Source organism: Thermobia domestica, chromosome 4 (genome assembly GCF_964235325.1).
Source record: "Thermobia domestica chromosome 4, izTheDome1.hap1.1, whole genome shotgun sequence".
In the NCBI taxonomy this organism is placed as follows: Eukaryota; Metazoa; Arthropoda; class Insecta; order Zygentoma; family Lepismatidae; genus Thermobia; species Thermobia domestica.
In genome coordinates, this window is record NC_137457.1 from 23,554,255 (window position 1) to 23,567,738 (window position 13,484).

General features: G+C 35.7%; 1 protein-coding gene across 2 annotated transcripts in view; it reads right to left on the reverse strand.

Annotated features, from left to right (window-relative positions):
• Ku80 (X-ray repair cross-complementing protein 5 Ku80) overlaps positions 1-10,626 on the reverse strand; it is a 76,406-nt gene extending 65,780 nt beyond the window's left edge. Inside the window, exons 1-3 of one of the 2 annotated variants that reach the window (XM_081755335.1) lie at positions 10,470-10,626; positions 6,384-6,497; positions 2,191-2,423 (exon numbers count right to left, since the gene is read on the reverse strand). In XM_081755335.1, the coding sequence (XP_081611461.1) occupies positions 2,191-2,423; positions 6,384-6,497; positions 10,470-10,487 (365 nt within the window). In that variant the 5' untranslated portion in view covers positions 10,488-10,626. Of the gene's footprint in view, positions 1-2,190; positions 2,424-6,383; positions 6,498-10,350; positions 10,373-10,469 lie in introns of those variants that run through there. The other variant, XM_081755336.1, reaches the window with a different exon arrangement.
• Positions 10,627-13,484: the final 2,858 nt, after the last annotated feature.

Here is a 13,484-nt window from a genome sequence, read left to right on the forward strand (position 1 = left end):
TCGAAGGAGCTCGCGCTCATCACTCTCAATGAGGCTGAATCAAGCTCAGACTTGCATTCGATCGAGCTCAGACTCGCTGGCGCCAATAAGACGCATGCTACCTAGATCTTTAACTCATTAACCTCAGCGGGTTGAAACACACTAAGGGCTCAGGCTCTCTGTCTACGTATGGGACTCATGCTCATTTAGGTCCAGCCAGACTCGAGGCTATGGGCAATTTAGCTCTCTACCACTGACAATTAAGTAGTGGTAGTAAATATTGACTGAAAATCAATAACTTAACACTTCAAGTAATTACTAAGACTCGTATTTCTATGACATGTTATATTTTTACCTTGGTATTATCTTCCATGCCATTTACCACATTCTTTACTCTTATAAACACAAAAATACTTTTACCGGTCTTGTCCGTAAAGTAATGAGGCTGGTCACCGCGCTGCGCTTCAGTTGCCAGCAGCGTACTCTCAGACAGGAGGATTTGTAAGAGGGGGGTAGGGGTCTACGCTAAGCAACCAAGCTTTGCCGCAGTGAAGATCACGCGTGGCAGAAAAGTTGTTTTTGTGCTTCTGTCACCTCTGGGTCGAACCGTTAACGCCGTTTTCAACAAAGAAGTCCTTGCGCGCCTGCACGTGCGTACATGCGTGCTTGCGTCAGAGCCGGAAATGGCTGGAGATTGCCGATCGTTGGAAGCTCCAACACACCTCGACAAGCAGCCCACATCACCTTCGTTGTGACCGGCCACCTGGCCTGGATAGGGATTGCAACCTTGCCGCAGCCACCGTACAGCCCCGAAGTGAGACCACCAGACTTTTCTGTTCCCAAAACTCAAGAGAAGTCTGAAAGGTCAGCATTTCGACAATGTTTCCAACATCAAAGTGCTGTCACAGTCTCTCAAAAAGCTTACAGTAACTGACTTCCAGAGTGGGAATCGCGTTGGCAACGGTGTATCTACGCCCAAGGAGACTATTTTGAAGAATTTTAACAATATGTACTGAGCAGATCAATAAATTCTTTTTACCAGACCCAGTCTCATTACTTTACGGATAACCGTCTCCTTTAGCCTAACCGGCATAATCGTGGGACGTAAAGCTTCATTTTTTTTTATTTCATTTTTTACTTTACTGATAAACCCTAGCTAATTTTTTGTTAATTTTTAATCCTGTAAATGCATATTTGAATCATATTTTTGCTTAAGATTAAATTTGGACCCGAAGTGATATAAAGGATGTTTTAGGTGAGTTTCACTTATAGCTCAGCGGCAAAGGCTTATTTGAACTTCCTTTATTAAAAATACTCGGCCTTGTATAACGGGATTTGAAGAAACACTTCAGAGTCGGAGAGGCAACGGTTCATGACCTGGCGTAGCATCAATCACTCATCAATCAATCACGGTGTTTGTCCACCACAAAGTCCACACGGTGCGAGCTGGGATCGAACCAGGGACCCCAACCACCGGAGGTGAACGCTCTACCACAGCCATCGCGACCCCCACTACTGTGAAAATACTGGTAATCCTCATTGAGCACGATCAGATATATGACTCCGGGAGAACTCCCTCGGGTAACTTCCCCAAATCATCATTGATCCTTGATAAGATTTTTTTTTTTTTTTCGAGTATGAAGGAGGAAACTACGGGTTTAAACTTACTTTTATACACCAAATCCTCTGTAGGTGCGAATTCAATGATACACAAAGTGTGTGACTAGACCGGGTTTCGAACCCGGGATTTTCGGCGTACCGTGCAAATGCCACACATGCTACCAGAACAGCCACACATTCTCCTATTTTTTGGTGCTCTTCCACTCAGACCATGTGGCTTGTACCACAACCTAGCTGAGTAGTATAGTGGTTAACGCATCTGTACGGTATGCCGAAGATCCCATGTTCGAGTCCCAGTCTAGTCATGCACCTTTTCACTGTTATCACTGTTATGTATCGTGTATATTTGAATTTCCTTTCTTTCTTTTCAGAGAATCTGGCATAACTGACTATAGTTTCAAGATGCCTAAAGTCAAGTGCAATAGTAGTATGGAGTTACGTGGTTTTAGGTTTAAGTTATATTTTGTCACTTTTAGGGCACAAATGCATGCAAATTTTCGCACTTTTTATGTCACAGAAATCCAGGCATTAGTAACTAAGACTCTATACACACTTACTCAGATTCATAACTAAGACTCTATACACACTTACTCAGATTCATCTCGAAGGAACTGCAGCCCAACAACAACAGCATCCAACCAATCTGCATTCGTGACCGGTGTTGCTTCCAGCTTTTCAACAAATTCAATCATATCCCAATTTGCAACAGCTAAAGGGAAGGCCACACTAATGTGTTGATAATCCTCATCCGAGGCAAGAACGTTCGCTGTATTTTCAGTTCCAAGAAGAATCAACCCAATTTCATCCTTTGATTTGGAGAAAAGCTAGAAATAAATATTTTTGTTAAAAATATACAGTACCTTGGGTAGTAAAGGTTAAGAAACACTACATAAGCACACATACACACACACACACACACACACAAGTGACTACTTTAGAACGTTAGACCGCTTCTATCGTTATACATGGGGTTTCACTGGAGGGACTGTGCCAGTCGGTTATATGAAAATAGTTACCAACAAAAAGCCATTGTGTTTGGGCTTGACCTCGGGCAATATATGAAGTTCCCTATTTGTCAATCATAGTAGATTATCCAACGTGTCAATGGAGAGGGTCTAACACGCATATGAGCACAAAGCGGTGTCAGAACTGTGGCCGCAACAGATCCAAACCCAGAGGAAATGCTGCCGAGTTTTGTGCCTGAGAAAGGAAAGAAGTATTCCAGTTCTTGAATGCAAGTACGCAACTTCTGAAAGAACATTACGAAAGGAATTCCATGCAATGGACATTTGGAGCTGAGATCAACAGACTTCTCACCAGGGGTGCCCATTAGCCAAAGAACTTCTGCGCACCCCCCCCCCCTATTTATCATTCTGCTCAACAAATATACCTTTCTCCAGTTTGACTGTATGCAAAAATTTGGTCTTTCACCTCCCACTTCCAAATAATCTCATGGGTACCAATGCCTGCATAAAGCTTCAAGTCTTGATGGTCTGAAGAAAACAAACATTAAATTGGAAACATACTGTAGTCTCAGACTCACATTTTCTTTCTTTTTTTGTGTGTATGTGTATTTGTGTGTTCCGATTATTCAATGTAGACTGAACCTAAAGTACAATAAAATAATTCACTTGCAGTGTGTGTGGAGAGTGTGATTCAAGCTGGAGAAATTTCTATAATAGTATGGCAGTGCTTTTTGTACCTACGTGAGACAGTATATTAATTAGAATCATGTTAGTGCATCTTATAAGATTGTAATATTATTAGGATCATGCTAGTGGCTCTTGTAAGATTTTAATGTTATTAGGATGTCGCTAGTGAGTCTTATAGGATTGTAATGTTATGAGCACGCTATTAGGTCTTGTAAGATTGTAATGTTATTAGGATCACGCTAGTGTATTATAGGATTGTAATGTTATTAGGATCATGCTGGTGTTTTAGAGGATTGTAATGTTAATAGGATCACGCTAGTGTCTTATAGGATTGTAATGTTATTAGGAACACGATAGTGAGTCTTATAGGATTGTAATGTTATTAGGATCACATTAGCGGTTCTTATAAGATTGTAATGTTATTAGAATCATGCTAGTGAGTCTTATAGGATTGTAATGTTATTAGGATTACATAAGCGGTTCTTAAAAGATTGTAATGTTATTAGAATCAGGATTGTAATGTTATTTAGGATTACGTTAATAGGCCTTACAATATTGTAATGTTATTAGGATCACGCTAGTAGGTCTTCTAAGATTGTAATGTTAGTACGTTCGTTCGTCACTCCACGCGGTAACTCCTGAACGAAAACGAATTTTTCAATTCTGTTTTTTGTAGTAGTTAACTACAGCGATTATTCCGGCCGACTTCGTTAATGGAGTCAAACTGTTAACATCTTTGCGACTGATAGTGGCTATCCATACCTTATTCATTCATAAATGTACGTTACGTGTAATGGTAGCATACGAACTTCAAAACATTTTAAAATTGCGGGTTGCATAACCATAAAGGTACAATCAAGAAAGCATCTGACAAACTTATATTCTTCAAAAATTATAGATTACCACGCACTATTTTAAAAAGATAAGCTGAGGACTCCGTCGAACACATATAGCTTGCATTTGTAATATTTTCCTTTTTCTCCAAAGACACTACAGAACATTACTCTCAATTACTTAAAAACCATACTACATACTGTACCAAGCCCGCGTTTACTTCCAAGTTAAGTGTTGTTTCTAAAATAACCTTTTGTTCCTTCGCGAACTATTCATTGTTCATTGTTACAAGTACTTCCCACGAAATATACGGGAAATATAAAGGTGGTCTCCCCCGGCTCCCACTTCGTATTCACTCATCCCTCCATTTACTGGAAAAGGTATTTAATCTATAACTATGGTTATATAAGACCTTCACGTCTTTAACAAAAGCACTTCTAATGTTACGCAAAAATAAGTATTCGAAAAATCATTCAAATGATTTTAACATTTTTTTTTTTTTTTAAATATGGCTTCACATTGCAAACGTAAGCTTTAATTTTTGCCAAGTATATTAATGCCAAGTATGCTTCAATTTTAATTTTTGCCAAGTATGCTTCAATATAATTTAAAATATTTTTGACTTAATTAAAAAAAAATCAAAATTTATTCTTCTACGTTTTTCAATGAGTTCTATTGCATGAAATCGGAACTTTACACATACGGTACCAGGGTTGGCAAAAACCATGGTTTTTATTGAAAAAACAAAAAACAAGTTTTTTTTTTTTGTTTAAACCCGGTTTTTTTGGTTTAAATAATTTGCTCTATGTATTTATATCACATATGGACAGAAGTAAGCTTGTTTCGCCTTAGTGTTAGTATGCAACAACCGGGTTATGCTGGAAGGGGTCACATAAGCTTAAAGCGGAATCCAAACCGCTTCTCGGCTTACATCCAAGAGAAATTGTCCTCCATTTGAACTCGAAACCGGAACTAATTGGCCACAAATGCGATACGTCTGCCGACTCACTCACGAAGGACTTCTGATAAAAAAATACGTTGACTGATCTTTACATATTTCTTAATGTAATCGTCAAGAGTCATTAGTACAGAAAGACAAGAAGATAAACAATTGTACTAGTGGATCCATTATACAGAATTACATATGGACAATTTCAAAGTACTACAGAGTACAGAAGAACTAATTTAGTCCAAGTCAGTTCACTACGACTTTTATTAGTCCAAGTTCTCATATCAGTAAGAAAAGTGAATAAAGATACAAATTATTTGAGTCCACTTTGGCTCTGACCCATTTATACATAAATAGTTAACAAAGATTCTTGTTATTTCAATAACTGCCTCTCGTGGGGTTTGTATAACCCCCTCCTCAAAAAAGTACGGCACTTCGATGTATTTTATCAATAGTATACATTATTAAAACGAAACAATGTTTAAAATTTTCCTTTGGTTGCATAACAATAACAATAAACTAGGCCTATTAAAAAAAATCACAAAAGAAACATCCATAAAGTTACATAAAAAAAAAAGTTGCTTTAGTAATATAATCTCTTTGAGTAAAGAATGGGGAATTTAGATCTGAATATAGTACGAATAATATATGGGAGTGAAACGTGATAACCCACAAATGTGTGTTCATCAAGATTTCACGAATAGTTACACTTTTAAGGACATTTCGTTTTTTTTTTTTTTTTTTTTTTTTGGTTTAAACCAGTTGGGTTTTTTGAAAGAAAAAAAACAGCTGGTTTAAACCAGCCAACCCTGCACGGAACACAACCAATTAATGAATTTTGTATCGATTGCTATCTGCTTCTTTATGTTAATCCTCACTACTGCGTAAGAATACTTTTTGAAAGAATCGTAACAACTCGAGTAAAAAAAAAAAAAAATGTAAACTAAAACAATGACTGGATACGCAAACATTATTTTAAGTTGGTTGGTTGAATTGAGGCTTAGCGCTTCGACACCGAGGCTATATAAGACGTGGACCTTGAGCTCAACGTGAGATCCGAAGGATCCATATGACCTCCTGCCGAGAATTAAATCCGTGTCTCTGGAATATTATTAAGTAAACCTTATTAATTTTCTAGAAAAGAACCGACTCATTAAGATGTACTGAAAGGATAAACGCGTCATTTTTAGACCAATGAAGTAACGGGGCTTTTCATATGATTTGACAGAAAAACCATTGAAAAACTGACTGCAGTATACAAAACTCAGCCCCTCTTCTATTACAAGCAAGAAATCAAAAAGACAAGTTTAAAACAAATTGAAATTCGACATACTCATCCATAAACTTACCTTTCTCTGAAGTATCATGGATACACAGTTGCATGCTTTCTGAAAGAAGCTCTGCTCGCCGGAAGTGCTCTGCGCAACAGACGCTCCAACATCTAAGATTACAACAATTGCTTCCTACAAAGATTAAAAACAAATAAATAAATAAATAAAATAAATAGGAAATGAACTACACATATAAATATATTTAGTTGTTATTAACAAAACAAACATTTTCACATTTTGGCTCAACGAGATAAACAGAGACAAAAAACTAAATTACAATCTAAGAAAATTGGTTTATATTAATGTTCTTAATTATCCAACATTTTAAACAGATGTTTCCTCCATTTTCAATGATTTCGTCCAAGCATATTTTTTTCTACTGCCATTTCAGATTATTTAAAAGAATTTCTATTTAAGTGGATTACTCTTCACCTACCACGTCCACAAGGATACTTCACAAGACACAAACTACGGAATTTTTGTTGTAAGTCACTTCAATTTTATGATTTTGTTGTAAAAATGAACCGTGGATATTTCAAAAAGTGCAAACTGAAAATCATTGATATTTTAAAAAGCGAAAACTACCTTTTAATACCATTTCATATTGATAACAAGGTGATAAACGTTTACGCAGCGAAATTTTATATTTAAATCCCAATAGTAAGACTATTCATGGCTTTGGATTAATTGTTTTAACAAAAGAGACACTGACCAAAGCTTAAAACTTTACTTTATTTTAAATTATAATTTGTAACTGTTTCGGATATCTAGCATATCCTTCTTCAGACACGATCGAAATTAATGAAAATACAGACATATATATAAATGTTGTTATAACAGAGTTTAAATTCTTTAACCGCCTTCCTTAATTAAGATGACGGTTAAAGAATTTAAACTCTGTTATAACAACATTTATATATATGTCTGTATTTTCATTAATTTCGATCGTGTCTGAAGAAGGATATGCTAGATATCCGAAACAGTTACAAATTATAATTTAAAATAAAGTAAAGTTTTAAGCTTTGGTCAGTGTCTCTTTTGTTAAATCCCAACAAGTCCAAATTAGAGCCGCAAGATGTGATATGATTAGCAGGGAAAGTTTCTTTCCTTCTACTGAAAATGATCGGTCTTCTATTGAAACTGTTCAGTAGCCAATAAAATTTACATAAAGAAAGGTAAGCCCTAAATTGTAATTTTAACATTTTGTTGGAGCACACAAGTGAAGGACCGTGGTGGCTCAGTGGTAGAGCGTTCACCTCTGGAGCATGCATTCCTTGTTCGATACCAGGTCGCGTCAAGTGAACTTTGTGGTGGACAAACACCGTGTGCGTGGGTTTTCTCGGGGTTCTCCCGTTTCCTCCTACTTTCTTCATTCCACCATTTCATTCATTTCTCACAATCAACGTCTCCTTTAGCCTAGCCGGCATAACCGTGAGACGTAAAACTCAAAGGTTGTTTTTTCTTCTTCTTTTGAACTAGAAGTGATAATATTTATTTTAGGAGTGAACAAATAAAAATAATAATAAAAGGAATATTTCCACTTCGAATCCAGAGATTTATTACCGCGCTTCTTCCATTCGCTGACGATCTAATTTTTGTGTTGGAAGAGCAATTCCTACACCATCAGGAAGCCTTTTCATCACTGCAGTTTTTCATCCCTCGTTTCAGTGATGTTTCAGTTTGAAAGGCTGTGTTGACTTCTACAAAGATGGTCCTAGTAAACCATTTTAAAATTTGATGAAGATGGAGTGGGTTTAAGTGGAAGGAGAGCACAGATCATTCAGCAACAACCATTGCCGGACTAGCAGCTTGTTCTTCATCTCAGTTTTCGAACATTTTTCACAATGTTCCATATACTACACATCTTACGCATGAGCACAACAGCGACAGTGGAAGAAGATTCTCTACTTTCAAGTTCCTGGGAACATATTTAAGAAACACAGCTAGCGAGGAGAGACTCACTGGACTAGCGCTTTTGTAAACACACAGCTACACGAATATAACGAACAATGAAATGGTGTAATGAAGAAAATGGGAGGGAACGGGAAAACTCCGAGAAAATCCACGCACACGGTGTTTGTCCACCACAAAATTCACATGCCGCGAACTGGGATAGAACCAGGGATACCATACACCAGAGGTGAACGCTCTACCACTGAGCCATCGCGGCCCCGTGCTTTCCAAAATAATATTTGCTTACACTCTAGAAGGCATTATGTGTACACAAGTCAACCGAAGTGTTAATAAAATGGTACCGCTTTCCGATCTCCGACATTAGATTTGACCTTGACGTGTTCGCTTCCAGCAATCGGGACCTGTAGATCCAGATCAATTTATTGTATCAAATCGCGTACAGTAGAAATATTTCGGCCTATGTTTAGCAGAAGGGGTCCAGCTCTTTTCCCTAAGAAATGTTACAATTCTGTTCACATTCGGTTAGTTTAAGTTAGGTTAGGCTAGTTTAGGTTGCATTAGGTTAGTTTAGTTTATGTTATATTAGTGTAGGGGTCCCGCATAATTTTCCAAAAAATGATAAATTTTACTTATTTCTACTAATATTACGTTAGTTTAAGTTAGCTTACGTTAGTTTATGTTAGGTTAGGTTAGATTTGGTTACGTTATGTTACGTCTAAGTACTTGCATCACTCATTTCTCCTGTAAATTTTGTGTTTTTTACGTGCTTCTGGACCACTTGTACTAAACATACCCCAATATTTCTTTTAAAAAACCGTAAAAAAGGTAAGTCAAGTTTAACGATTTGTAAAAGAAAAAAAATACTTACATATTGGAGAAACTTAACCTGTATTTAAAAAAGCAACGAAAAAACTGACTACCTATTGTAAATTTGCATGCATATACTGTTAAAAAAATGAAAAGGTTCTGGTTTACTTTTGACACACCAGATTTTGCAAAATTTACAGGTAAAATTCAGTACTCTGCATAAAAAGAGGTATTTATAAATAACAAATTTCCGTAGGTGACACAATTAAATACGAAGTAATACAATTGTATTGTAAGGTTACAAATTTAAAATCATTACAAATGCTTCATGACGGATAAAATAAGTGAGTGCTTATGAAAGATGACTATTACATGCTATTTTCCACCGGTGGTACATTTCTGCACAGTGTACAGATGATGCATTGTATGTTTACAAATGGAACATTACTAGCGTTATTGAAACTGATCATTGCCAAAACCCAGTTCTTTTCCCTATCCTCACTTTCGTGTATGCACACCGTCACTGACGCGCCCGATTCCTTCGAACGAACGCCCCCACAGGCCCATCAGCTTCTACCTGTGCTGACTGTTGAATATCATTCATGCTTTTTAGTGGGCACCTTGCACAGTAGTTTTATACCATATATCTGGACGCCTTATTTATACAGAAATCGTAATTGTTCAGCAATTACTTCTACTAGCTCCCTTGAATTTTATCTATGCCGAGTGGCATTTTCAATGTCGTCAAGCCTAAATCATTTAAAAGACAATAAGAAGAAAATTAATGATAGAAGTATAATTTTTGGTAAGTGTAGTTTGAGCAGAACAAGTGATTTTGTCACAGGATATGACATTGCTCACATAAGGTAAGGTTGGGTTAGCTTAGGGTTAAGGAAATTTGGCCCCATTTTGTTACGATTAATAGAGTGTAATTTCTTGTATTGCTATTTATTGTGAATCGGTTCCTATGAATGTTCTGCCCAAAGTCTATTTTGAATTAATTCTAATTGTGGGGAGGATACAAACCATGAAGGTAAATACTGACTCCAGAACCGAGTGCTTTGCTTTTAACTAAATTGTGATAAAGGCACAACACAACGAGCGACTCTGGGCTTCTAACCCCATTCAGTCGCTCAGCTATATTTTGTGAAGTAATTCTGGGCCCCCGTAATTAGAGTTTATACCTCCACTTTTCCCTAATTTTTCAACAATTATTTCGAGTGGTGCGCAAAAGAAAATCTGAACGAAAGAAAAAACTGACTACCTATTATAAATCTGCATGCATTTAACTCAACAGTAAACATTCCACCGCTATCGCTCAGACCAGTAATCAGATATACATATCCGTATATATTGATTAATCATTCAACAACGTGTCATTACCTGTTGTGCTGGAGGCATTGTTCTACAATTTTCTTTCTTTTGCTTTCCTACGTTATTCCTTTCTTTCTTTCTTTTTTTATGTATGAACGGCTGTAAAATAATTTCACTCTAGTTTCAACACGTTCGCGGCAAATGTAATCATAAACAGAACTACCAACCTACACCAAAAGTCACCATTCGATCAGGACTGCCAACTCAGTAGCTCACAATAGACTGAAATAGTGTGACGTCACATCCGTCTCGTTGCTATGGTGATCGTAGTTTTATTTTCTAAACAACATGGCCTTAGAACCTAAGTACAAAGTGAAAACATTAACATGTTAACTACCGGATTGTAAACATCAAAGTAAAAGAAACACTTGTATTTGTTTTTAAAAGATTCCAATAAATGAAACTATGAAAACATAGAAAAAGCAAGCAATTAGGTAAATAATATGTTAAAATATGTCAAGCTTTGAAAGTGAAATGTTTCCCCTGATATCGCAGATTTTGTGTTTTATACATTTAGAAGTTACGTTGTCAAAATATATTTATATAATAATAATAATAATAATAAATTTTATTGTCGAATCAGCTACATAGCCATAGACAACGTCAAATTATAACTTACTACAATAATGTACAGCAATAGTGATTGTTCATTATCTACAATAAGTGCTAAAATACTAAAGTTCACCACAATAACATATCTTAAATATTATTACCTTACAAAAATTAAATATTATCGTATTCAAAAAACTCATCTATTGAATAAAATGGTGTTTTTACTAACCAAGAATATAATCTATTTTTGAAGCTACCCATAGGTAGCTGTGTCAGTTCTATAGGTAATTTATTATATAACCTCACACTCATGGCTTCATAGCTATTTTGTGATTTTGTTAATCTCAAATATGGTACGTTGACACGTCTATTATTCCTAGTGTTGTATGAGTGTATGTCATGCCTATAGTGTATTTCCGATGTTTTGCCCTTTATGTACATCAACACATTGTATATATATAAATTGATTACCGTCATTATTTTTAATCTTATGAATAATGGTTTACAATGACACGTATTCTCTGCATTCATCATTATTCTCACAACTTTTTTCTGTAACAACAGAACGTCCTTCACATGGCTACCATTTCCCCATAACAGTATACCATATAGTAAGATACTTTGAAAAAACGCAAAATATGCGGATCTTACATAGTTTTGTGGTACCTGATTCCTCAAATTTTTTATCAAATATATAACTCTTGAAAGTCTTCCTGTAATATATTGAATATGAGAGTCCCATGATAATTTGTTATCAATAATAATGCCCAAAAATTTTACACTGTCCAAATTGTTCTCGGTTGCCATACCTCTTAAACTGAAGTTTAAATGTTTCGTTTTACCTTCATTAAGGAAAAAACCATTCGTCTTAAACCACGATCCAGCTTCAGATAATGTTCTTTCTGTGATTTCTTCTAATTTTTCCAAGTCGTGGCTAACACTGAGAAATGTTGTGTCATCTGCATATAAAATTGAGTGACTAGTTACACAATTTGGTAAATCATTAACCATTATAGTAAAAAGCAAAGGTCCAAGTACTGAGCCTTGCGGTACACCATATACAACCTGTGCAACTTGTGACTTTTCCCTTCCCACACATACCACTTGCCTACGATCCTTAAGGTAAGTCCTGAATAAATTTAGACCAGTATTTCCTACACCATAATACGCCAGTTTATTTAATAATAGATTATGGTCAACACAGTCGAAAGCCTTGCTCAGGTCACAGAATGTGGCCCTTGCAAAACCCCTGGACTCAAAAACTTGTAAAACCTTGCTTACTAATGAGTCTATAGCATCAACCGTAGATCTTCCTGCCCTAAATCCAAACTGTGAATCACTAATTATATTAAGTTGTTCCAAATGATCACATAACTGCATTTTTATAATGTATTCGATAATTTTTGAAAAGATAGGGACCAGCGAAACAGGGCGATAGCTAGCTGTACAATGTTTGTCTCCCTTTTTATAAATTGGAACAACCCTAGACAGTTTTAGTACGTCAGGAAAAGTACCTTCATTTATACATCTATTTATGCAATATGTAAGTGGACTTACAATGCAATCAATTACTTTTTGAATCAGAGTTGTTGATAAATCATAAATATCAACACTATCCGAGGACTTCATTCTTTTAACAATATCTAAAACTACTGCGGTTGTTACCCCGGTAAAAACTAAATTATTCTGTACCCATTTATTAGAATGCGGTTCAGTTATGTCAGAGACCCCTATATTTGTATTTTTACGTATTTCCTCAATCGATTTAATAAAGAATGTGTTAAGTTCATCAGGGGAAATGGGTATACTATCCCTATTACCAACTTTAGCTACCTCGTTAATTAATTTCCAAGCCTCTTTACATTTATTGGGTGCTGCCTCAATTTTTGCTACATTATATATTTTTTTTGTTTGATTTAACGCTAATTTATAATCCTTTTTTGCTTTCAAATACTTTTCTTTGTTGTTTTCACTTTTATCCCATCTGTATAATGCCAATAATGACATAACTGTACATTTCATAGTTGCAAGTTGGGTAGTATACCAATTTGTATTACCATTTATTTTTTTTACTTTATTTTTGTTAGTTTTAACTTTAACTTTCCTTTGAGGAATAGATGTATTAAACACATTCAGAAAAACCTGCATGAAACGCTCAAACGTATTATTAGCTGATTTCATAGAGGTAGGTCCAGTTAACACATTCAACCAATTTATATTATTCAATGAATTTCTAAAATGTAAAATTCTTTCGTCGGATATTGGTCTTGTAATTATTACTTTACTCTCCTCAATTACACATTTCCTAGCAATAACGGAACCTACTTTAATCCAGACAGAGTCATGATCTGCTAATGGAAAAATTGTTACATCACTAGATATACGATCTTTTGTTATATTTGTAAATATATTGTCAAGACAGGCTAATCCTCTAGTTGGATTTAGCTTATTTATTATTGGATATTAAATAAT